Source organism: Leptonychotes weddellii, chromosome 6 (genome assembly GCF_054177405.1).
Source record: "Leptonychotes weddellii isolate Sample4059 chromosome 6, ASM5417740v2, whole genome shotgun sequence".
Lineage (NCBI taxonomy): Eukaryota > Metazoa > Chordata > Mammalia > Carnivora > Phocidae > Leptonychotes > Leptonychotes weddellii.
The window spans coordinates 99,362,215-99,389,642 of NC_138374.1; the positions used below are offsets into that span (position 1 = coordinate 99,362,215).

At 41.4% G+C, this 27,428-nt stretch overlaps 1 protein-coding gene, 1 long non-coding RNA gene and 1 other non-coding gene across 3 annotated transcripts in view; 1 reads left to right on the forward strand and 2 right to left on the reverse strand.

The window, feature by feature from the left end:
• LAMC1 (laminin subunit gamma 1) overlaps nt 1-27,428 on the reverse strand; it is a 126,595-nt gene that overhangs the window by 41,289 nt on the left and 57,878 nt on the right. Inside the window, exon 2 of the mRNA XM_006729152.3 lies at nt 2,269-2,573. Within this exon, the coding sequence (XP_006729215.2) occupies nt 2,269-2,573 (305 nt within the window). The remainder of the gene's footprint in view (nt 1-2,268; nt 2,574-27,428) is intronic.
• On the forward strand, nt 312-384 carry TRNAR-CCU (transfer RNA arginine (anticodon CCU)). Its single transcript has one exon. It is a non-coding gene; the product is annotated as a tRNA-Arg (tRNA).
• Nucleotides 13,250-27,428, reverse strand: part of LOC145722298 (uncharacterized) — a 17,994-nt gene continuing 3,815 nt past the window's right edge. The window contains exon 2 of the long non-coding RNA XR_014146453.1: nt 13,250-27,406. This is a non-coding gene — a long non-coding RNA (uncharacterized LOC145722298). The remainder of the gene's footprint in view (nt 27,407-27,428) is intronic.

The window sequence follows — 27,428 nt, forward strand, 5'->3', positions numbered from 1 at the left end:
CAGGAAGGGTCTCCTCTCCCATCTGGGAGATCACAGCTTCTGGAGAGAGGCACAGGAGGCAATGAGGAGAGACGGTCGTATCAGCTAAGCTGTCAAATCAGTTAATCATTGTGAAATCAGCTGAAGTCCGATCACCTAACCCTCCTTGGCAACTGGGTATGAAAACCAGAACTCTTACATCCAGAGACACACAATTAATGTCTTTGCATAATGACAGCAACTGACCAGATCTATTACAGATGCCCATAGCATTTCTACCACATTTAGTCTCATGAGTTCCTATGGAATAAGGAGTAGCAAACATCAGGGGCGCCTGGCTGGCTCAGCTGATAGAGCATGTGACTCCTGATCTCAGGGTCGTGAGTTCGAGCCCCACGTCGGGTGTAGAGTTTACTTGAGGGGAAAAAAAAAACCAATAGCAAGTATCAGAATTCCTACAGCTGGGGGAACTGCTTCAAGACAGGCTGATAAGGCACCCAGCTGGCGAGGTGCCAGAACACCACAGTCACATAGGTCACTGCTTTTTCCTGCTGCCTCAGCACGATCGTCAAATACAATCATCAGTATAGGAAGAAACTAAGCTAGTAAATGTCTGCTAGTTGATCAACTTAAAAAAATTGTACATCACATCTCCCCTATACATTCCATCTTCTGTTTTTTCATCTATCAAAATCAGTTATTCTTTCTACTCATTATTCTGAACACATCTTATTACCATTGCAAGAAACACTTTACTGAAAGGCCTTTGCAAACATACTCATTGCTCACTAGAACCTCAGAGGTTAGCAAGATCAAAATTCACGATCTCCCAGCAAACTGCAGAAATACAACAGAAGGGAAGAACTAGACCCACAGAGAAACATACTCTCATCTTTTGCCACCATCCAAAACCACATGGCCAAATCAGAAAGAGTCCTCGAATATAATAAACTTTAAGAGAAAGACTGGAAGCCACAAAAGCATAAAGGGGCGTCTGGGTGGCTCAGTTGGTTAAGCGTCTGCCTTTGGCTCAGGTCATGATCTCAGGGTCCTGGGATCGAGTGCCGCATCAGGCTCCTTGCTCAGTGGGGAGCCTGGTTCTCCCGCTCCCCACTGCTCGTGCACGCTCTCTTTCCCTCTAATAAATAAATAAATCTTAAAAAAAAAAGCATAAAGCCCAGAATAAAGGGACTCCCTATTTCTCTCTACTTAGAAATGACAACAGCATTTCATAAAACGTACATAGAGTTTGCAAACCCACATCCAGTCTTTCCTGTCTCAGTGAGTTCATACGGGCAGGCTGCCCCCACTTAGATGTCAACTTCAGCCAAAAGACAGAAGCATCTCCAGTTCTGTGTTACAAAAAGATTCCCAATTATGGTGTATGAAGAATATTACATAGAATTCATGAGAAAAAAGAAAGCTTTAATTCTTTCTATGCTTAAATGGGGAAAGGTTTCTGTCGTGATGCTCAAGCACTGTACCATGGGTACCTACACTTACATCCTGTCACAAACACCAGTACCGCCAGGTGATGAGAAGGTTTTATGAGTGACAATAGTGCCAGACAAACCCAGTCCACATTTCCTTGCACAATAATGAAGGAAGACGGTATTCCTAAATATCTTGCTTCAATTGGCCCCCCTCTCGAATACTAAAAAACACTTTTTTCCCTTTGGCAAATGAAGGAAGAGATAAGGAAAGTTGTGGAAATAATGGATAAATTCATGGGGCACCTGGGTGGCTCAGTCAGTGAAGCGTCTGCCTTCGGCTCAGGTCATGTTCCTGGGATCGAGCCCCGCGTCGGGCTCCCTGCTCGTTGGGGAGTCTGCTCCTCCCTCTCCCCCTGCCCCTCCCCCCCATGCACGTGTGCCGTGCACACACACGCGCTCCCCCTCTCTCTCTCTCAAATAAAATCTTAAAGAAAAAGAAAAGAATGGGTAGATTCAAATACTCTCTTCGAAAGGTCAGAAGCAAAACGTTTCCTACTGCAAGTAAAGACCCAAGTTAAAACTGTTCAGTTTTTTAAAAAATTTCTAAAATTTCTATCCCAGAATACATTGACAGGTACACGAGAACACAAGAACATCACCTGGGTGGCAGGAACAAAGCTACTTTCCTTCACATACTGAGAATATACAGGAGAGCAGAACAGAATCTACCTGGAATCTCCTAGCCCTACCCTTGCCTCTGAAGTGGGACCACAGGCCCCCATACAACAAGCTTCCTGCGTCCTGTATGCACGTGGGGGAACTAAGGGACTACAAAGGCAGCTTCCGGATGCATTACCTGCAGCACAGGGCTGTTGTCAAAGTTGTAGGCACTGGGCCTTCCTTCTAGAGTTGAGAAGGCCACGTTGCCCCCGGTGAGAGGGGAAATGTCACTGAATTCATCTGTGCACAAGGCCTGCTGCTCGTCCCCTCCCGTCCTGATGAAGCCACGGTTTGCCTTCGAGTAGGTATTCTCACATGAGCCACTGTAGTACTGGTAAGGAGCCCAGGGCCCATCTTCCCGCGTGCGCTTGTAAATGGCGAAGCTCTCTGGGCGGCTGGTGTGGAACTTGAGGCGCACGTATGTGATGTCAAAAGCTTTTCCTGTGGGACAGACATGAAGTTCGTAAGTCACACATATGAAGCAAAGAAACTGCCTCTGTTCCTAGGTTGCTTTGGAACTTGACAAAGGAAGGATACACCCTAGCCGAAGATGGTTCCAGAACCCACAACACACTGGTTGTGTCCAACAGGAGATTCTAAACCTGGAAATAGTGTGCACTTCCCCACAGAAATGACAGGTTAGAGCTGGGTTCTAAGTTGGCTCATAAAAGCTTGTTTAAGATATGCATTGTTGAAATCCCGTTTGCCATGAGAAATGGTAGCACTGTACTTACAACACTATTAAACAAAATCAAAATTGCATTAAAAAGGTGCGTTTATTCTTAGTGCTGGTGCTTCAGCAAAAGCAATTTAATTAAAAAACAGAAAAGAAAATATTTGCTGGCTTTCTAGATGGGTATTCTGGAAACTTTCAAGGTACTTAAAAATTCACTCTATTAATGTTACTTCTTTTCTTTTTTTCTTTTTTCTTTTTTTTTTTTTTTAAGATTTTATTTATTTATTTGAGACAGAGAGAATGAGAGACAGAGAGCATGAGAGGGAGGAGGGTCAGAGGGAGAAGCAGACTCCCTGCTGAGCAGGGAGCCCGATGTGGGACTCGATCCTGGGACCCCAGGATCATGACCTGAGCCGAAGGCAGTCGCTTAACCAACTGAGCCACCCAGGCGCCCCCTATTAATGTTACTTCTTAATGCAGGAAGACTATCATGAGCACTATTCTTTTTTTTTAATTTTATTTTATTATGTTATGTTAATCACCATACATTACATCATTAGTTTTTGATGTAGTGTTCCATGATTCATTGTTTGCGTATAACACCCAGTGCTCCATTCAATACGTGCCCTCCTTAATACCCATCACCGGGCTAACCCATCCCCCCACCCCCATCCTCTCTAAAACCCTCAGTTTGTTTCTCAGAGTCCATAGTCTCTCATGGTTCGTCTCCCCCTCCGATTTCCCTCCATGAGCACTATTCTTCTACTTATCTACCAAGTTAAGAGAGGAATTTGAGAAGGAGAGAAAGAGAAAGGGACAGTGATTAAGAGATGGGGCAGGGAGTGGAGCAGGAATGAAGAAAAAATTCCTCCAGCAGCTGAACAAAGAAAAAAAAGAGAGAGAGAGAGAAAGAGAAAAGGAGGGGGGGTGGTTTAAAGTTGTTTGCATATGTTCAAAGAAGAATATGCAAGATCGGAGCACTGAGCAGGGAAGGACAGCAAAAGGGAGGAGCTACTCAGGTGCTGTCTCTGGAGGAAGAGCCACTGGCCAGACAGCTTGCTGGGGCAGCCAGGGCATGGTCTGATGGCTGGGACAGCGTGGCTGCCAATCAGCATTCCTTCAGGTGGGTCAAAAAGACAAAATGCAACTGTTTTTAAATCACCTTTCATTCACCAATTGGGTCTTTCCATCTCTGACAATATTTATTCTCTGCAACTTCTATGCTATAGTTAAGATCACAGACTGGTCAACAAGGATTTGTTGGGCACAACTACATGTTCAGTCCTATGCTATATACTTTGGGGGACAGGACGTGTTAGACATAAAAGGTCCTTGCCCTCAAGGAACTTGCAGTCTTTCCTCCCCAAGCGAATTAATTCTGCAGGAAGTACCATACTCGTCCTCTCCTACAAAGTCCACAGAAGAGGAACTCCTGCACACTCTCAGAAATGTTGCGGAGAGACTTCTGCCATCCTCTTACTTCCTCGTGCCCACCCATCCCTAGGGGAGAAGGAGGGATGGTCATGTGTGGCCTGGAATATCCTCAGCTCACTCTCCAGCCTCGTGAGGGCTCCTCTCCTCTCCTGCATACCTCAATGCAAGACCGTGCGTCTGCCTCTGTGCCAGGAGGCCTGCGGCTGTCCTGCTACTAGATGTGGGACCACGTGGATGAGTCCAGCTGAGCTGGAGAGGTAGGGGAGGAGGAAGAGCAGAAAGCCCATGTAAGTCATGTGTCCAGGCTCTATTTTTAATCCAGTATTATCCACATTAAAACTAATATGATGAGCCATACCTATTTCTTAGGTGGTCCAGATCTTAAAAAAGAGAAGTCTGATTAACTGTCCCCCATATACATGAAACACACTCACACACATACAATTTTGAATGCAAACGTGTGTCACATGATGGAAAGAACACAGAACTGGGCACTATGAGACCTGAGCTCAGGTCCTGGCTCCTTCAGTTACTAGCTGTGTGATTTCTGCTCTGCCATTTTCTCCTCTGCAAAAATGAGGGTGATGACCCCTGAGCCACCTACCTCAAAGAGTTGTTGGAAGGTCAAACTAAGATCTTGCATGTACTTAGTTAATTGTAAAACTCTACACAAATATAAGGCATTATTATAATAGAGTTTAGAAGAAAATTCCTGAATTAGGATCCTGGATATGTCCACATAGAAGGGTCTGATTGTACCAGGGACTATGTACAGTTGCCAAAAAATATTATACAAATCTGGATCTTCTACCTACGATGCAGTAAAACATTTTGCCTAGACACAGGTTTTGCAAATCCAGTTTACACCCCACCTGTTAAAAGAATGAAAATGTAACCTCTCTCTCTTTACTGTATCAAAAATGTTAAAATGTTACCCTTAAATGAGGGTATGGACTTACAGTAACTGTGGCATTCCAGAGACTAAGACATTCTGGAATGGTAAAACAATTGGGTTTTATTCAGGAACAGGTGGTTTGGGATGTTCAAAGGCTTACTCACTAATCGTGGATTACAGATTACCCCTGCTTTTCTAGTCTGTCTCCATTTCTGACATCTCATTGTTCTTTAACAACTCAACCTGCAGGAGACTGGATCAAAGGAGAGAAGATAAAATGGAGCAGGGTGTGTTGTGTTCCAGACTAAAATCTGCACCACGGAGCCACACTCTGAAAGAAACCCGCTCAGGTGGCCACTCTCACTGCTGCCACAGACCCAGAGCAATGGGCGGCAGAACATGAGTAAGCAACTTGGCTAGCATTAAACTTTGAAGCAAACTAGTTTGCTGGTGCCGGTCCTACCTCACTAAGCCTTGTTTTCAGAGCTGCCTTATTCATTTCAACCCACAGCCACAGCTGGAACAGAAAAAGGGCTCTGTGGCCATCCGCAAAGGAGGCTCACACATTCCACATAACAAGACGGCCACAGGCACTGCCTTCAGAGATCAAGTCAATCCAGTAGTGGATACAGATGACTGCAATTCCATGTGATGAGTGCTCTGACAGGGGAAATGCACAAAGTTTGGGGGGCATGAAGGAAAGTCACCGAAGCTGGATTTGCGGGGTCAAAAAACATTTTCTAGAAGAAGAGACATCTGTGTCCAGGACCCGAGGAATGCAGAGGAATGACATCAGCAAACAGGGATCAGTTGTCTAGGCAAATGAAACAGCATGTATGAAAAGCCCAGAGAACACAGAGGAATGATCACTGAGGAGTTAGAGTTGCGTAGTATAGCAAGAACTGGAGCTATAGGCTGGTGATGGGCTCACCGGGGAGAACAGGCCAGGTCTGAGGCCACATGCAAGAGCAACTTCAGCCATCGGCTTACTATTAAGATTTTATTTGAGAGAGAGAGAGAGAAAGAGACAGAGAGTGTGAGCCAAGGGAGGGGCAGAGGAGGAGAGAGAGGGAAAGAGAGAGAACCCCAAGTAGACTCTGCACTGAGTGCAAAGCCTGATGACCCTGAGATCATGACCTGGGCCAAAATCAGGGGTTGGACACTTAACCAACTAAGGCACCCAGGCGCCCCCAGATTTGACTTTTAAAAGGATCGCTCTGGCCACTGCCACTGGGTAGAGATGAGGCTGGAAGGGACGGGACTAAAAGTGGAGAGAATAGTTAAGAAGATGCGGCAGGAGTCCTGGAGATGACAGCGGCTGACAGCTGGAATGGAGAGAAATGAGTGGATTTGGGTAAGGTGTAGTCAGTCGACCTCAGTAGTAACTTGGTAACCAATGGAAAGTACGGGGGAGAGGGGCCACTGCTGAAGCCTCCTCTACTTCTAGTCTGTGGACATGTTGTTTCACTGTCAAACCTTCTTGTCTGGAAGTAAGATGGAAGGATTAAAAATAACTTTCAGTTTCCTAACTTAAAAAAAAGTAGATGGAGAGTAGAACCGTCCACTGAAATAGAGGACAGAGAAGGTTAAGCAGGATTGGAGGCAGGGCTGGAGGGCAGGATGGGGAGAGGAGTTCAATTTTGGATATCCTAGTTTTGAGGTACGTGTGGATCAACAAGAGGAAACGTCTGGTAGGGAGTTGGAAGTGAGTGGTCTGAAAGCCCAAGGACCATGTCTGAGTTAGATATACAGATTGGCCGGTAGATGGATAATGAAGGTTGGGTATGGGTGAGACTAACGAGGCAGGGGTGCTGAGTGAGAAGGCGGACTTTTGAGATCACTCTGAGGGGCGTCAGCATTTAAAGCACACACAGCAGGTGGTGGGACTGTAGGGGAGGCTGTGAGGCCAGAGAGGGGACGGCAAGTAAAAGATCAGTATCACAGATACCAAGAGAGTTTGAGGAGGAAGTAATCAATGGTGTTAAAATATGCTAAGAGAGTCATGTAAGGCAATCACTGCGATGTCCACTGGCTTCAAGCCACAAACAGGTCGCCGCTATACTCAGGGAGAGTGGTCCCGCGGTAGGGTTGGTGGGATGGAAGATGAATGGCAGATATGAGGCAGGGAAGCAGACACAGCAAGTGTAGTCAACGACATCGGGCTGAAGGGGAGGAGGAAGACAATAGTGGGATGGGACACTGGGTCCAGGAATATTTTTCTTTCTTGTTTTTTGAGATAGGAGAGAGGAGGTTGTATTACATGTTGTTGTGCTCGAGTCAGCCGAAAGGGGGAAGGCTGGATGTGGAAATAAGCTGGGCAATAAGAACGGGATTCTGCGCTGGTGAAAGGACTGGCTCCATACAGGAGAAACCCTGCACCCTTGCTTTCCAGCCAGGGGCAAATGCAAGTGACTGAGTAGGTTTTAAGGGACAGGAGCTGGAAGAGTTCTAATGACTTTATCTTTTTTGTGCAGTGAAAATCAAAGGTACCTGCTAAGGGGGAGGGGGTGAGAGCAAAGCCAGTGGGGAATATCTGCAGAGAGGGGAGAGACTTCATAAGAGCCCCTGCAGAGGCCAGCAGAGGAAGCGGACCAGAGGAAAAGGGGGTTTGCTGGGCAGAGACAGGGCTGCCGAGACGAGGGTAGGAGGTCATGACTTTGTGCGGGTGTAGTTTTCTATAGCCCACTTTGCACCCCCTTTAAAATTAAGAGACAAGGGGACTGAAATTACTTCAAGGAACTTAGAATGTAACCTGAATAAATCGGGAAGCCAATACAGAAAATGGAGAAGGGTCAAGTCTTGAATGATCTATCCACCATCACCTGTAGTCATGGATAATCAAGAACTGGGAAACTAAGGAGCTGGGTTTTATTCCATTGAACAGCTACCAGTTGAGACCCGTCAAGTATGCTCGCTCTCATTCTCTCTCTCCCTCTCCATACCTCCCTACTCTTTATCTATCCATCCTACTCGATTCACAGTGGACAAAGTAAAAAGATCTAAATGGTAGACCAATAGAAGACAAGACCAGGTCTTCTGATTTCCAGTCCAATGAGAGCCACTCGACTATTTTTACACTGTGGGAGCATGCGAACATAGACAGTATGACTTTAAGGTAAAGAGGCCAAGCTAAACAATGAAGAAAATCAGCAAGTAGAAGTCTAGAAAGTATTCAGCAACTATACAAATAGAACATCTCCCCCCCGCCCCCCTTCCCCGCCTTGCATTCATGAGCATGAAGACTAACCATGGATATGCACACCCTCAGGAAAATATTTAGCTTCTGAATATTCTACTGCTTTCCCCCCTTCCCCTGCCACATTCCTTCCATAAACAAAAAGACTCAAGTACAGATGTTTAGAATGAAGCACACGAAATTAACTAATACTTCCTGCTCTGAATCCTTCCGTTTGGGCTGGCCGAGAGAATGAGGGAAGGGGAGGGGGCCATCTGAACAATGAGAATCTAGCCTTTGTTCATGCAGGGCCAAGCCAAGGAATTCTGCTTAAGCCTCCTACGTGGTGAAGTATTTCTAATCTCTCTGAGTAGGGGAGAAACCCTTCCTGCCTTGGAATTGGATTCAAGAACTGACTACTGGGGAACATAAATGCCTCTCTGTTATGTGCAGCTCAGAAGAATTCCATGAGGCTCTTGTGAAACAACCCCCTTTACAGTGAAGTGATGAGTGACAATGGCTATACAGAATTTCACAAAACTCCAAAATGCCCTTCCATGGCCTGAATTCAACGAAGAAAACTAGTTCATTCTGAAGTATCAAATTAGGAATTCACTGATTCACTATTGTTCTCATGTGCTAACTCCTTAGAGTCAGAAAAGGACCGCTCTCCTTGAAGTCAAACTTGATCTTAGGAATATAAAACTTGTAATAAGGTTGAAGTACATAAAGTCCATTAGAGATGGTAGACGTTTAGGCTACGCAGTGGGGTTCTCCAAACAATTAACACAAACAGTAGTTGCAGAAAGCAGCAATCCGGAGACGTTTTCATTTTTGTTAGTATAACCGCTGGTTGAAATAAGAGTTCCCAGGACATGTACAGCCGCACACCAGCTGTTATCATTCCACCCCGGCAGACAGATGGTACTAACAGCGCCTGGCCAATCAAGATGACCCAGGGCCAAGTTAATGCTGAATGTGGGATCCTCAAGTAGACTCAGATGGGTGACCAGAAAGCATAAAGAGGAAGAGTCACACACAGAATGTGCTGAAGTGATGTGGGTACGTGGAGTTCATGCCCACTGCTAGAAAACCCAGTCCTGACTGCCTGCTGAAAAGCTACTTTCTATTGTCCAAAACTCATCCTCAAAATAGATTGTTTTGGGGGCGCCTGGGTGGCTCAGTTGATTAAGCAACTGCCTTCAGCTCAGGTCATGATCCTGGAGTCCTGGGATTGAGTCCCACATCGGGCTCCCTGCTCAGCGGGGAGTCTGCTTCTCCCTCTGACCCTCCCCCGCTTTCATCCTCTCTCTCGTTCTCACTCTCTCTCTCTCAAATAAATAAATAAAAATCTTTTTAAAAAAATAGATTGTTTTTAAAAACGTATTCTCCCATTGCTTTCCCTTAAATGTCAATGCTCCTTTTTTCATACCCTCTCTCTGTCAATCAGCTAAAGGCCAGCAGTGCAAGGGGACAATTCCATATGAAGCACATCTCAATCAGCGCAACTTACGAACGAGGACAAGCAACCTGTATTAGCTTTGTATAAAATAGTCATTTTAAATTGAATTTATTAAAGCAAATGAGATGGAATTTACAATTTGAGAAATGTACTGAAATTCAAATGACTAAACGAAATGCTTCGATAGTCCAAATCTCCTGAATACATGCAATAAGCACTTCCTATCACACACAAGCCACTGTCCTGACAGAAAGACATGCTGAGATTAGTGGCACTGGACTATGGAGAGTCTCGATCACAAACTGCCATGATGAAATATACAAAGCAGGTGGACAAAGAAGCAGTGAAGATAATCACTTTAGAGTTCTTTAATTTTTTTAAAAGATTTTACAATGAGAGAGAGAGAACATAGAAGGAGAGGGAGAAGCAGACTCCCCGCTGAGCAGAAAGCCTGACGTGGGACTCAATCCCAAGACCCCAAGATCATGACCTGAGCCAAACGCAGAACTTAACTGACTGAGCCACCCAGACACCCTATTTTTTTTTTTTTTTTAAGATTTTACCCATTCATTTGAGAGAGAGAGAGAGAGATTGCAGAGAGGGAGAGTGAGAGGGGGTAGCAGACTCCCTGTTAGAGTTCCCTTAAAAGCTAAAATTCTAGGGGCGCCTGGGTGGCTCAGTTGGTTAAGCATCTGCCTTCGGCTCAGGTCATGATCCCAGGGTCCTGGGATGGAGCCCCGCATCAGGCTCCTTGCTCAGCAGGAGTCTGCTTCTCCCTCTGCCTGCTGTTCCCCCTGCTTGTGCTCTCTCTCTCTGACAAATAAATAAATCTTTAAAAAAAAAAAAAAAGCTAAAATTCTAGGGGCACCTGGATGGCTCAGACAGTTAAGCATCCAACTCTTGATTTCGGCTCAGGTCATGATCTCAGGGTTGTGAGATCGAGCCCTGCATCAGGCTCCGTGCTCATCGTGGAGTCTGCTTGAAGTTCTCTCTCCCTTTTCTCTCCCTCTGCCCCACCCCCTGCACTCTAAATAAACAAACAAATAAATAAATAAATAAAACCTTCAAAAAAAAAAAAAAGGCTAAAAATCTATACCAAAGCTGTTCATAGGGCGCCTGGGTGGCTCAGTTGGTTAAGTGACTGCCTTCGGCTCAGGTCATGCTCCTGGAGTCCCTGGATCGAGTCCCGTATCGGGTTCCCTGCTCAGCAGGGAGTCTGCTTCTCCCTCTGACCCTCCCCCCTCTCATGTGCTCTCTCTCATTCTCTCTCTCTCAAATAAATAAATAAAACCTTTTTTTTAAAAAAAAAAAAAAAAAGCTGTTCATAAAAACAGTGCTATGGCTATAACAATGGAGCTACCGGGGAAAAAAAGCTTTGAAGTTGACTGGCATGGTTTTGGGGAAGATAAACCCATAATCTTAGGAAAACTAGATGTTTCCATAAAGTATCAATTTAAGCCAAAGAAGACAGTGCTCTCTTCCTACCACTTCCCCCACAAACTACCCCTTGGTGCTATTGCTAACTAAGACCATGGCACCAACCTAGTATAGCAATCCACAAAAAATAAAACCTCCCTGCTTGGATTACCCAACTGCAATACCCTAGAAATGCCATATACTCTTCAGCAAACTGAAGGGTCAAAGTGATTTGGCTCAACACACTAATCAAATACGAGATCATCAGACAGCCACTATCTGAACAGAGAATTCTTAACTGAAGACTAGAATAGCAAACGGTCTTGGAGGGTAATTTCAAATAGGTGCAAATTACTGTGGAAGATAGATATTTCCCATTATTTAGACACAAAATAAACTTATCCTAAATTGTATATTTTATAATTTTATTTGAAACTTTCACCAGAAGAAATAAGATTCACAAGTAAGATTCCAAGCCAACAACTGGGCCTATGCCTTATTAACCCAAACCTCATGTTTACAAGACTCAATACCAGCCCTAATTCAGGCTAGTGGGTCACATGCATGCCTGAAATCCTTGAGCCGAGTTAAAAGAATGAAGCCAGCATTTACTCCCACTCATCCAAGCAGAGGCAAAAAATCATTCTGCTGAACAGCAGAATTCTAACTACAAGGAATTGACTGACATGTGGAATTTAATGGAATCCCATAGAGAAAGTAGTTAATTATAATATTAAGGAAACAAATTAAAGAAATAAAGAAGCAACGAAAATACAAGCTGCAAGGAACCCATACTTTAAAAATGCCTAATTGTTAAGAGATGAAAAAGAAAAAAGACACCATAATTTTATGGGAAGCTATTTCTTGTTCTGTGCCATCCATACACTATTGAAAATTGACTAATTTTTGGCTTTCATCAACAGAAGAGTAAAGAATGGTAGAAGAATAGTGAGAAAATCTGGGAGAGAAAAGATCCTAATACATAGTTACATGGTGCAATGACAGACTAAGATCGACTCTGGTAAACCCCTCCCCTCCAAAATCACAGAAAGTGGACCAACAGAGTACTTTTATTTATTCAACAACTATTTGTTAGGTGAATTTAAGTGAAAGTCTACTGAGCTATTTGTAATACTCAGTCCTTCATTTTGCTAGAATGCCTTTTACTTTCTAGTTTCTTTAATTCCTAATAAACTTGCCCCTTATTCCCCTAGATCATATACTATTTGTATCTGTCCCTCAAAAGAAGAAAAAACTACAGATACCATAATATATGTTAATACCAAAATATCTTTCTCAGTTTTCACAATTGCTTAATTTCCTACCACAGTCACCCATTAGGTCAAGGATAATAGCCCAACTGGTCTTGACAATTCCAAGTCCAAATTCTTCCATTCATTCAACAAATATTTACCAAGCCCGTTATGGCACTGGGGCTAGGGCAGAGAATAAGACAGACAAGGTCCCAAAATTGTGGGGCTGACAGCACAGTAGGGAGTGGGGTAAGTATGGGATAAATGACAATCACAAATCAAAACAAAAATGTTATGCATTATGTGCTAAATAACACAGTGAAGAATAAGGTGGAGATGGAAAGCACAAAGAAGTGCCATTTATAAATACACTGTCATCAGAGACCTGGATAAGGGGACATTTGAAGAAGTGAAAGAGACATGGAGGGAAGAGCATTCTAGGAAGGACAAATGCAAACACCCTGAGGCAGGAGCATGCTGGCAAGTTCTGGGGAATGGTGAGGAGGCCAGTGTGGCTGAAGAGTGAAGAAGGAAAGTGTAGGGGATGAGGTCAGAGAAACCGACGGGAGGGAGGGGCTGCCAATCATGTAGGCCTTGTAGGCCATTGTTAAGACTTTGGCTCCTACTTTGAATGAGATGAAAACCCACTGGAGGATTTTGTACAAGGGAGTTAACATGACCTGAGTGGTATTTTAAAAGGATCATTCTGGTTGCTTTATTGACAACAGACTACAGAGGCAACCACAGATAGATAAGAAGGCTAATGGGGGGCTTTTTGCAATCACCCAGGCACAAGGTAATGGTAGCTTGGTCCAGTCTGAGAGCAGTGAGCAGTGATCAGATTCTGGCCATATTTTGAGGGTAGAGCAAAACAGTTTTACTGATGGACTGGAGTGTAGGCTGTGGCTGAAGCAACTAGAAAGATGAAGCTGCCATGTATTGAGCAAAGAATACAGCAGGAACAGGTGTGGAGATGGAGAGCAAGAAAATGAGGAGTTCAGTTCCGGGTATTTCAAGTTTGAGATACTTATAGAACGTCTAAGTGTTAAGTGTCAAGCTGACAATTAAGATATACAAGTCTGGGTTTCAGGAAGAGCTCCAAGCAGTAAAGAGAAATCTGGAAGTCACCACCATACAGACAGTATTGAAAGCCATGGGGTTATTAGATCAACACACCTAGGGACTAGATACAGATAGAGGAGAGGTACAGAACTGGGTCTGGGGACATATCAACTTTTAGAGGTAGGGGGAGAGAGGGAGGACCCAGCAAAGGAGACTCCAAGAGGAACAGCCACTGAAGCAGAAGAGAATCAATAGAGTAGAATTCCAGAGGTCAAGTTTTAAAAGCTGTTTTAAGAAGAAGAGAATGGTCAACAGAACCAAATACTCCTGAAAGGCTGAGAAAGATGAAGACTGAGCATCGGTTACTGGATTTGACAACCTGGAGGTTACTGCTGCCCTTGACAACAACTGGTGTGGTAGAAGGAAAGGGATGAAAGCTGGAGTGTGTGAGTGTGTGTGTGTGTGTGTGTGTGTGTGTGTTGACAGGGATTGGAGACAGCAAATAAAGACAATTTTCCAAGTAATTTTGCTATCAAGAAATAAGGTGGTAGATGGAGGAGAGAAGAGGGGGTTCCAGGAGAAATTCCTTTTTAAGGTAGGAAGACAGCATGTGTTATGTCGATGGGAAATGAATTTACACTGAACAGTGAGCCTCTTCCCTGGTGGTGGAGATGGATGAGAGTATGTAAGAGACACCCACTTTGGTCCACAGTAAAGTTCTTTGAGACTTCTCAAAGATTTCTCTCAAGAAAGAAGAAATAATGGAATTAACAGGGGTCACTGTGAGAATCTAGACTAAAGAGCTATCTGGTATCCAAACAGTTCAAAACCACAGGAGCTCTGGAAGGCCACTCCCCAGTAGAGCCAGCCCAGGGGTAAGCTTTCCTGCTGCAGTAGTCCCATCATCTGGCCCATGGTAAGGACCAGACTGCCTGTCAGAATCTGTAGAAGTAGAAAACTTCTGAAAAAGTGCAAATGTTGAGTCTCATCCTCAGAAGTTCCATTTTTATAGGTTCTGGGTGATTCCCCAAATCTGTATTTTTAAAAGCACCCTGGGTGAGTTTTATGTATAATTACACTGGAGGAATATGGCCATACTGTCGACTCTTCCTCATCTTGGTTCTCCCTCTTCAAAGACTTAGGCAGGAAAAGAGTTCTGAGCTTGGTGCTGCCCTGCAGAATGAACTCAGGCACCCATGAGTGGTGACTCTGATTTTCACAGGTCAGGACTTCAAGGTGAAATTTATCGCATTAACTGTGCAGGCAGGAGGGGTAAAGCAGAATCATTGCGGTCCTTCTTAAAACACATTCAGATGTTACACTCACAGGGGTTGCTCACTTCCCCTCCCAGGAGGCTGGGTGATTAGACTAGCTGAACCCAAACTCCCCGACATTTTTCTCCATGCCAGTTTCCTCTGTCAGTCAATTTATACCCTCGAGGTCCTATTTCCCGGGCAAGTAGAAATATACTGATTTTTGAGAAATCTCCTGCTGCTGGGGGTTTCACAGTGCTATTCCTTCCATGCAGATACTGGTCAAGATTCCCTGTAAACCAAATTCCCCATCCCCTCTGGGTCCTGTACTTCCTCCTTCCTTCTCTGGACAATTACTAATATTTAATAAAATGATAACAAAACCAACAGCAATTCTCAATGGCAAGAAGCAAATCTGGAAGCAAAGAATTCACTTCTGCTTCAGGACACTCAAAAAGAAAAGAAAACGCTTTTTCTTCTTTGTCTAAAAGCCTAGACTTGTTTAATCCTAGTCTGTGTCGGTAATGCTGGCATTTTCAGGGAGGGTGTTACGTTCTGTTGGCTCAGGACCAGTGTAGAAAATACTTACTTTTCAGAGAAGAAATTTTAGGTATTAAAAAAATATATATTTCATATATACGTAATTGTATTGTAGTAATTATATATATGTGAAGGGAGATTTAAGAGCAAAGTACCAGGAGTTCATATTGATATTGAAGAGAGGAGAGGAGCAGAGAGCCAGAAGGAAAAAAGGGGAGGGAGAGAAAAGGGGGAGATAGAGATTGACTGAGGAAGCATTAAGAACAGTCTAAAAATCCAGACTTGATATTCTGGATTTTCCATACTCTCAGAGCATTCACATCTCATCTGCAGGGAGTGCTTTCTTTTCATTTTAGAAATACTTTGAAGTAACTGATCCCGTCTCCTTCCAGACTCAAGCCTTAGGACACACATTTAGTAGTTTAGAATCTAAGGCTGACAAACTATAGCCTGCAGACTGAATTTAGCTATTTTGTAAATAGTTTTACTGGAACAAAGCCACACCCATTCATTTGCACTCTGTCTCTGGCTGCCTTGTGGTTATAAGGGCAGAGGTGAGCAATTGTGAGAGAGCATGCAAGGCCTGTAATATTCACTATGTGGCCTTGCAAAGAAGACAGTTGCCAATACTGACCTAAGAAATCAAAGACCGTAAGAACAAAGATTTCTACTAAAACCTCTTCTACCTCTTGTCTGCAGGGCATACTGTTTTAAAATCTGGTCAAAGGATCTAAATTTTTCCTCTATTGCCACAAAAAATAAGCAGAAAGTTTATTCAGAAATATTACGAGATTAATAACAATTCTAATATCTCTGATACAAGAATTACTTACTACTTCATAGGGGAAAAAAAATGCCATCTTTTTCTTTCCTGGCAAATGAACAGGCAAAAAGATCAGCAGTTAAAAGATGAGGGGATGGAAGGATGCCTGGGTGGCTCAGTCGGTTAAGCGTCTGCCTTCAGCTCAGGTCATGATCCCAGGGTCCTGGGATGGAGTCCCACATCGGGCTCCCTGCTCAGCAGGAAGCCTGCTTCTCCCTCTCCCACTCCCCCGCTTGTGTTCCTGCTCTCGCTATCTCTCTCTCTCTGTCAAATAAATAAAGAAAAAAATCTTAAAAAAAAAAAAAAAAGTGGAAAATGTGAGTAGATCCCCTTGAGATCTCTGTGAGAACCTCCCTCCAGGGTCCGTGGGTAGGAATGTGGTCCTTGATACAGGCCTCCTTGTGCTGTGGCTCTTCTGAGCGGACGGATATTTACATCGTGAAAATACTCTGCCAACTGGTACTCTCTCCACAGGTGACTGACTGTGAGCAGATGCCTTCGTGGGATAAGTATGAACGAATACCCTCTTCCTCATTTTTCATTCCTCCACCCTCTTTGCAGAGGAATGGAAATACACAGCCTATACACTATCTTTTAGAAACCAAAGTTTGTGTCCTTCACATCCCTTCATCTCTTGTGGGCTGTACTTGAACTTGCTATTGCATTCCTTATTAAATTACAGCCCCACCAAATATCTAACATGTATGCAATCTCCCTAGACTATTTGTAAACAATCTTGCACTCCCAGATGCAAGCATCTGCTTATTTTTTCTAAAGACTTAAGCACTGAATATTCTCCAGTATAGCCTCAGTTTAGAACATTTGATAATCTACCACAACAAGAATCAAAACTTCCATCCAGAAGTCAATCTAAATTATCAGCGTATTTAGTGTTACAGATTAAATAGTTGTGTTCAAATGCTTTTTTCTAGTTAAATCACGTTCCCTTTAATGTACATTATAATTCCAGAAACTTGTTTTAAATTCTCTTCAATTAGAAAGTAGTTAAGAGTTTTCAATGTCCCTTTCCAGCGAGAAGAAACTTTTTATGATCACTGTTGAAACTGTTTTTATACATTATGTATATACCACATTCAGTGAGGGGATGTCGAAGGCAAGGAGAAGATCATCTGACAAATTATTCACATAGCATGCTTCAGGTAGGTCGGTCAGATTCCTAGTACTTCAAAAACATAAGCCTTTCTTATCTGCTTTCCCTTCTACATTGAGAGCAAACATTTAGCAGTGCTATCAGAAGAAATGTTCTTCAAATCCATCCTTCACTGTATTTCAAACAGACAGTACTACAGCTCTCATCCATGGGAGTATTTCACACGTACCACAATGGGACTTGTTCTAACTTTCTATTTACATTCTGGAGGACGGCCAAAGTCCTTTCTAGTTCTCTTTGATCTGATGCCAGAGACTTGGTATCTAACACCCACCTGGAAGAAATTCCCTTAGGAGCTCCAGGACCAAAGAGGAATTGGGAAGGAGTGGGAAAATACCGTATAAACCCATCCTACATCCTATCATTCTCCAGCTTACCAATCTGTGCAAGTTACTTGATGCAGTGCAAATTCCTTAGGCATGTTATTGCAAGGTATTCATAAATCTTAACAACTGTGCTTCGTTTTTTGCCTTCAAACCATATCCTAAAACTCTCCAGCATAATCTAACACCTCTACTCCAGCTTTGCCATCGTTTTTATCCATATACCATCTCTCACTTCAGAGTCACCCTCTAGCCTTTACTCCTTCCAAACCCTACCTATCTTTCCAGGTTGAGTTCAGGTACTATGGTCTCCATGACACTTGACACTTGTGTTATCATCTTACTTTCCTGAACACATGGCACCTACTATCCAAACCACAGAATTCAGTACTTGAGTATTCACTTCTTTGTGTAAGTTTCTTTTACCCTACAAGAGAGTAACTTACTCAAGAGCTAAGGAATCTATCTGTACTTTTAGGGTATCCTCTACTATAGTATTTTTTCAAGCTTTTCTGACCATGACGCACAGTAAAAACAACAACACAACAACAAAAAAACACCACCTTATATTGCAATCCCGAATACACACATACACACAGAACTGAAACTCAAATTTGATACTATCTATGCTACAATTTGATATTCTATTCTAGTCTCCATTTTATTTGTTATAAAATGCTAGTTACAGTTCACTAAATTGATTTCATGACATAAGGGAGTTGTAACCCACCATCCCTCAGGCACTGTCCTTGACACAAACCAGGTGCTCAATAAATACTTGTTTACTAGACTGACTCATCTTTTACACACAGCAGGTCAGAATTCTACAATGAAATGATGTTTCCTGGACACTGACAAAGTTTAAGATGATGCCTTTTCAGACCTCCTTCCCATTACTTTAAAACAGGCAATATTTTTAAAAGAGTCTGTCTGTGGCAGCTTTTAACAAGATCAAAGGAAAAACCCCTTTTCCTAAAGGTAAAAGGCCAGAAATTCCATTCATCAACATGGCATCCTTAAGAGGCTAAACCAATCCTTCCAAAGAAGTTCTTTTTAGCAGCTCTGGTTCCAGAAGAACTTCAACCATGAGCACGTGATAAGCCTTCAGGGTAGTAGCAAGGATTTCCTCTCTGTGGGATGGATGGACTAATGCCTGGTGCTGGAAGTTAGATTTCTACTAAAGAGAAGACATTTGGCTATTTATTGGGAAACTCCGTTCTCTATAAGTCATGTTCATGGCACTTTTTTCATCGGATTACCAGTACCTGGAATTATCTTTTATTTTTGCATGTTTTGTTTACATGTACACACACACACACACACACACACACAGACATGAGAGTAACCTTTAGAGGACCGGAAGGTCTTGTCTTATCGTCTGCTACCCATTCACCTTGAGGTGCATTTTTGTTGTTTTTTAAAGGGAGAGAAATGTCTGACTTGTAAAATAAGCAGCAATCCTATACGAGAAAGACAGTGGCCTAGGTAAGCCTGGTTTGTTGTCTGGTTCTTCATTCACTGACTTATTCATTTTGCAAAAATATGCTAAAACATACTGCATGCCAGGTGGCTGATTAGACACTGAAGATACAAGGAAGAAATAAGACTCAGTCCTGGCCTTAAAGTAATTTTATATGATCTATAAGGGAAGACACAAATCATTAAAATGCAAAGCGAGAGACATACTATACTAAGGAGTAAAGAGCAACCATACATCTGTTTTTCTCTTCTGTAAAATAAAGAGCTTGACGAGACAAACTTCAACGTCCAGATCTAAAAAGTTGCTTGATTCTACAACCTTACCTGTCAGCAATGTTTCTAAGGATACCTCTCTCACCAGGTCTTTTTAATACTTTCTTTTCTTACAGGAACATTCTGGAGGAATGTTAAAAATGCCATTAAGAACTGATTTCACAAAGACAAATGACATCAGAGACATGAAATATCAGCAGGTTTCCAATTAACTTCAGTTCTACAAAGAACTAAACAATTTTCTGCACCTACACAGTGCTTTTTGCCAATATTCCTAGCTCAGTCAAGTCCTATATTCCCAGATGCAGGTGAATGTTTATATTGAATAGACTGCAAAAGATAACAGAAATTAAGGTACAAGGTTAAAGGTTTTAAGGTTAAAGCTTTCTAATGAATGAGCACAGGGTTCTCAAATAATTGTTTCCATCTTTGGAGGAGAAAAAGATAACTCTTGGTTTCTAGGTCCACAAAAGCTGACGCAGTTCTATTCCAGGCTCTAAACAAATGATCACACATCTTTGTCCACGTCTAGCTAGGAGGGACAGACAACACGTCATGTTTTAGATTAAGTTCTTCAGTAGCAAGAAAGAATGGATTTTCTGCTCTTGCTTCCCTCACTTGAAAAAGCAAATGTCTGGATCTCTTTGAAAATTAGCCCAATCTATAAAACACTGGAACTAAACTGAACTCCCACCACTACTTGGCTCCCGCATTCCTCCGCAAGCTTGGAACAAAGACCCCATTGCCTTCCGCGTGTAGGCGGATTAGAATTGTAATGCAGCCATGCAGCACATTGTTGCACCGTGACTCCGTGCTGGTAAGTCAAGGAAGCCTTCTCGAGATTTTTCTCCGTTCTCCTCCTTTCCTTGGCAATAAAATTTCAAGTCTACCGTATACCATAGATGTGTAATTTAGCTTAAAGCAGGCCTGTCTATATATTTCTAAATAGAGACAGGCATTACTTCAACTGCCTGTCTATACTGAGTGCTGTTTCCAGCCCTGGTAGAGGTCTCATCAAAGGCCAGACTAAGTGGACACGTCCTGAAAGTCAAACACTCCAAGTTCGTAAATGTCCAGGGAGAACCTAAACTATATATATTAATATAATACAATATAATAGTATACTACTGATAGTATATTAATAATACATAGAACGATGAAAATGGGAAGGAGCTAAGTGGTAAAAACACCAGCAAAGGGACAGCAAGAGGGTGAACCAATTCTCCCCAGTTTTGTCCAGAATTTACAGACCAAGTTTATAAACTTTTTTTTTAGTGGCACCTCCTTTCTAATTTAATTTCTAAGCACATTCCTGAATGCCTGAAGTAATGGAGTATGTAAGGATGAATGTGTACTCCGCCGTCACAAAGTTTACAACCACGTGGGACCACAAATCAAAGTACAACACAAAGAAGGATGTGCTACGTTTTAGCAAAGGCATCATCAGGGCTGACTGATTCCAAGTGGATGATTTCATTTTTAAAAAGCAGTTATGGACAAATTTAGATTTTTCCGAATAACTGATAAAATACAAGTGGGTGGTTTTGACACAATATGATCAATATAATATACACCCTCAACTGCATTTTCTTTCAGTGCTTCTCCTGATGTCTTACTACACGAGTTTTTAGAACATTGACATTGAGTAAAATGCCTGGCATTGTCATTCTTAACACCAGAATAAAAGAAGGGAGCATTGTAAGGAATCCACAGAGAGAACTTCTATGAATACATGTACAGATAAGGACAGAGCCTAGTTCTACATACCACATATGCCTTAATATAATAAAAGAATTTCTCCCCTAAATTATCCTTTCAGAAAGGGAAGAATTGCTTTGTATTCTAGTTCTTACAGAGCTTCCCAGTTACTTCATTTTAGACCACAAATTACTGTGGGGAAATCAAATTAGCTTGAAATGACCTCAAATAATACAAGTTTTGGAAGCTTATAGGACACATAATAGAAGATTCTTGTTGTTTTGTTTTTTAAGAGGCAAAGAGATTAACCCAGATTTATGTAATTATCCCTGGGAGGTATGGCTCTAAAATTAAAAGTGCTGAATACTGTAAATAATAAACCTTTTAAAGAATACTTTATTAGGCAGGAGAATAAGTGGTTATATTGTGAAGATCCCAAATATAAACTAAAAGAAGAAATGGAAAAATGCATACTAATGTTACATGAATCAGTATATATGGCTTAAAATAAAATTTCCAGTGATAGCAATCTTACACAAATTTTTAAAATACACTATCATAAATAATTTATTCATGGAAATGAATATAATATGATCTGGGAAACTATGCTGATGGCTAAAAGGTGACTTTAATAATCACTGATGTTAAAGATGCATATAAAGAACTGGAATAAAATGGTTCCATAAGGGGGTGCCTGGGTGGCTCAGTCAGTTAAGCACCTGCCTTCGGCTCAGGTCATGATCCCAGGGTCCTGGGATTGAGTCCTGCATCTCAGGAGAGTCAGCTTCTCCCCCTCTCCCTCTGCCCCTGCTCATGTGCTCTCTCTCTCTCAAATAAATAAATAAAATCTTTTAAAAAAATGGTTCCATAAGATATAAGAATGTGGAATTTAATCCTAATTTTTATATATGTTATTTATAACATGTAAGTTAATAAATTAAATATTTTAAATAGGCATCTAATTATTTCACCTATTTCCCTAAAATTTTTATATATTCAAGTTGGTATAAACCTGTTTTAAAAATCTTCCCAAAGGGAAAATGAGAAATAGCTTAATATTGGGGGTTGTCTTTTACACATTCATATGGTAAATTTCATGTTAAGACTCAAAAGAAATATGATGGTAGTCCAAAGGGGATTCTGTAGGAGAACTGTCCTACAGCAGAGCAGTACCCACACCAAAATTTCAGTCCCAGAAGATTCCAGCATAAGTCAGGTAGCATATGGGTGGTAGGCCAGCCACTCGTGCAGGTATGATTCTTACTGTTTCCATGGAGTAGCTATAAGTCACCCAAGTGGAAGGAGCCCAGCTTGAGACCCTTCCATTTCCTTCCCACTTTATTCCTACTTAAAAAGGAAAATCAACTGTAAAGGCAGATCAATCACCATCAACACCAATATAATGAAAGAGCATCAGTATAGAATCATTATAAAGAAACAGCATGCAATGTACCCTTTATGATAACAATAACATGGGGGGAGGGATTCTTTTTTTCTCTTATTTGCCTTGTACCAATTCAAAAACTTTGCTTCCTCCAAAGTCCTCTTGTCCTTTCAAGTGAAGAGCAAACATGTCGGAAGTCAGTAGCGCAGACAGCAGAAATGTGAGCATTTTGCTAACTTTGCATGACCTCTGCTATGCAATGCCAGAGAGACCTCGCTCCACCAACCGTATCATCAACAGGACAAACGATGATACTGTCCACATCTAGGCTTCGGGTGGGGGAACCTCACTAGGAAACTATCCTGACTCTAAAGAACACTGTCCAAAGTCACGGTTCTTATTTCAACTCTCAGCACTAGGATATGATTAGCACAGATAATAATAAACCCCAGATTTACCCATCTGTTGGAGGTCCAGGCATCTGCCTAAAATTCCACAGATATTTTCACCATCAATACTATTATAATGAAAGAACATCAGTGCTATACTCACACTAACAGCATAACTCTATTTCTAACAATGATTCCAAAACAGAAGACAATTTCTGCATGAGCTGTGGTAATCTGGAAAAAGAGGATGTTGGGAGGCCCCTGCCCTTCGACCGTTCTCAGGCCCCTGCATGCACGCACGCGTGTGTCACACCCCCCAGTCAACGCTTTTACCCTGATCCTTCAAACTTCACAGTCCTTTGCCCATATGATATCCTCGCAAGGAAGTCATCAAAAATACATTTAGTATATCAATCTCTTTAGGAGTAAAAAGAATCACTAGTCTTATTCATTGTTCAGGGAATGCAAAATGGTATAGTCACTTTGGAAGACAGTCTGGCAATTTCTTATAAAATCAAACATACTCTTAACCATAAGATCCAGCAATGGTGCTGCTTGGTATTTAACCAAATAAGGTGAAAACTTACATCCACACCAAAACCTGCACATAAATGTTTATAGCAGCTTTATTCATAATTACCCAAACTTGGAAGCAAGCAAAATGTCCTTCAACAGGTTAATTGATAAATAAACTGAGGTACATCCACACAATAGAATATCATATAGGGATAAAAATAAATGAGCTATCAAATCATGAAAAGACATGGAGGAAACTTAAATGCATTTTACTAAATGCAATAAAAGACAATCTGAAACCGGTACAGATTGTATGACTCCAACTATATGACATTCTGGAAAAGGAAAAACTATGGTGATAGTAAAAAAGTCAGTGGTTGCCAGGAATTTGGGAGGAGAGAGGGATGAATAGGTGGACACAGAGGATGTTTAGGGCAGTAACAGTATTCTGTATGATACTGTAATGGTGGTTACATGTCATTAAACACTGTCCAAACCCACAGAGTTTACAGCACCAAGAGTGAACCCCATTGTAAATTATGCACTTTGGGGGATACTAATGTAGTCACTGTTGTTTCATTAATTGTAACAGATGTACCACACTGCTGTAGGATGTTGACATGAGAGAAGCTGTGTGTAGAGATGGGGGGAAAAGGTACATGGGGCATCTTGGTACTTTATTTAGAGTTCAATTTTGCTAATCTAAAACAGCTCTAAAAATAAAGTCTACTAATTAAAAAAAGAGCATTACTAAATTTCATTTAAAAGACTTGTTTTAGAAGCCAAATGAACTTTGTTATAGCCTTTCAAAGGCATTTTTCATTCAAAAGTATTAAAATCTTAGAACAATGGACTGCCAAAAAGTTGTCTTACAGCCAGTTTTTTTTAAATCCAAATAAAGACAAGGATTGTGTTGATAAAAAAAAAAAAAACACAACTAAAAAATAAAACCTTACCAATCTAACATAAATAACACTAATAAAATCACAGACTAACAGCATAAATTTCCCTATTAACACAGTATCAAAAACACTAGCATCGAACTATAATGGCTAATGTTTAACATACTAACTACTAGGTCTGGAGAAAACAAACAGGAGGAAACAAAATCTCTGGTCCCCAGAAGGTATGACTCAACTGACTGATTTTCTCAACACTAACCTCCAAGGCTTCAGTCTAAGAATGTAAGAAGGGAACAGGGAAGCCTTAGCTTCCATAGGAAGGGCCAGGGCAAAGTACTGGGGATGGAGGAAGATAGGGCTGATCCTCTGAGGACTCCAGGAATAAGCCACATCCCATCCAACCCGCTCAGGAGCTACAGCTAAAACAAATGTCCACACCTCCAGATTCTGCCCATGTGTATTTCATCACTGTTCAATCTAGTGCTCTCAGAAATGGGTAACCAAAGATAAAAGATACAGCCTAGAAACTATAGAAACTATGTTGGTATCTTAAACATCACCTGTGGGAAAAATAGCAAGAACAATAAAAAAAACCTTTTAAAAAATATTTTCATGGCACTGTTATTATTCAATAAGATATCCCCTCATTATAAGAGAACTACAGTAATAAAAAACATTTATATTTCTATTCAATAGAATTCCATGGAATCTGTTATAAAGACTGGTAACACTGGTTGGTTATTTTAAGCAAAATCATCTGATCATCAGCTTTGGAAATTCAGAAATTTAATTTTTATCAGTCTAGCAAATCATTAGGCTCCTGGGAACTGACTTGTGCTAACCAAACTCAACCAAACTGATTTACATACCAGAAACAACTGCATGTTCATTTTTGAGTGAAACTTTTTTTTTTTTTTTGTCAAAACAATAAAGGCAGGTATCTGGACAGGGCAAGTCCTCACAGAAGACCAAAATTTTGAGATCAATAGGTTGCTTGGTAAGCAGAACACTGGAGCAAATAAATGGGAGTTGAACACTCCCAGGCAACAGTTCTATCAAATTATAGAAAACTGCCCATCTCTGATGTAGAGATAATTCTCTCTAAAAGTAATCAGACCAGTTATCTAAAATTGGAAGACTCACCCTCCCAGACAATGGGGCACAGATTAAAATTTTTACCCATTTCTTTTTCAATATTCCTTATATGTCACTAAAGCTTCTTACATTAACTGTATGTCATAATCCCCTTAATCTCACAATGCTGCCTTTAACCATAACATAAAAATGAATCAAAATTATTCCATCTATTACAGGTTTAGCTTTATCATCTTGATTCCAGATTTGGGGATTTGAAGATCTTATCTCATTAACTTGAGTTTTTAGATTTAAGTGCATTTAAAAAAGCGATTAACATTCCAATGTGATACATATCTTTCCAGTTAACTCCTTATCTCCAGATGTAGAAATTCACAGGATCCATAACTAGTCAAAAATAACAAATATAGGGCACCTGGGTGGCTCAGATGGTTAAGCGTCTGCCTTCGGCTCAGGTCATGATCGCAGGGTCCTGGGATCGAGCCCCACATTGGGCTCCTGGCTCAGGGGGAGCCTGCTTCTCCCTCTGCCTCTGGCTCTCCCCCTGCTCATGATCCCTCTCTCTCTCTGTACCTGTGTCTCAAATGAATAAATAAAATCTTTAAAAAAAATAACAAATATGATAAAGTTCCTGTTAAGAACATTCTCTCTGAACCAGTATCTTTCATCATTTTAATCCGTATCTAAACTATCAAGGAAAAAAGTATATTGAATACACAAAGACACACAAGCAGGCAAACAAAAAGCAAAATACAACTTTTTTTAAAGGTTAAGAAAAAAAACATCAGAGCTGAATAAATCTAAGAAAGAATTTTATTGCTCCAAACAAGTAAACTCCAAAGAGGCAAGACAGAAAACTGTAAGAGCAAGTCAAGACAGGCAATGGTACTAAGAAGAGCTTGACAGAACCCGGGAGAGGGTGCAGGAAAAGGCATTCTTGTGAACAGTCAGCACTGCCCACAACCATGAGTCTCCCCTGGTCAAAACAACTCAATAGGATTATTTCTGGGATCAGAAATAATTAAAAAAAAAAAAAAAAGCTACAGAATTATTCTGCCAGGTACTTCAAAGAAAGCTCCACTTCCCCAAAACTTTCAGCAAGTGTACCTGCTTGCATTTTTAGGTCCTTCCTTCTGTTCTCTCTATAAATTAGAAAGAAGCAATCCTCACTGTTCTCCAGAGTACCTCTTAATTACACTAATTTGCCAAACTCATGAATTCATGAAGGACACCCTTGGCTTTTCAAGCTACTTCAAGAGACTGTAATGAAAAGGTCAATCACTAGGTAACAACCAAAATCAACAGGTCCTTCTTTAATTAGTTAGACATAAAGTTAAAATATTTTTGTGTTTAAATATTTATAAGGCATTAAATGGTGGGGAGGGATGTACTGGGGTCTCTAAGAGAAAAACTAATTTTTCATTTTTTGCACATGCACTAATGTTTTGAATGCCAAGTGGTTTTTTGTCAAAAATTTTTTCAAAGCTTCAATAACCAAGGATCCAACCTGTAACATCAATTACAGTACATTCACATAATGAACTGGTGACGGAGATGGCAGAAAAGTAAGGAAAACAAGTGGAAACTGACTTTGCTCAGATGCGGTCTTAGGAAAGTGTGGTCTAAGTACAGTGTCTCATCCTAAAGGTCTACAGTGGTCCTGAAGTAAGGATATGCTGATGCATGAAGGCTGGTTCTCAACCGTCGCAGAATAAGGGAAGAGAGAAAGCAGGTTAAACCCAGCTCGGCTGCACTGTTACCCTAGGGGACTGGACAAAACATGGGAAAGGATGATGAACAAGTTAATAGTCGTTGGACCTGTCATGGAACAAAAAAGAACTACTGCAATGTTTTCTCTTGTGTTTCTCATTCTTCATCAAAACCCCCATGACAGCATTCCTTTAGTCCTTACTGGTAAAAAATAAAAAAAATGACAAAGCTCAGTTAAACAAAATATCCTTCCCTACTCAGAAATAAAGGCAAAGGAAATGGGACTCAAGGCATCGACATGAGGTGTGCCTCACAATCACAAAAAAAGCTTGGATAGCACACAGCCTTTCTTTCTTTTTTTTTTTTT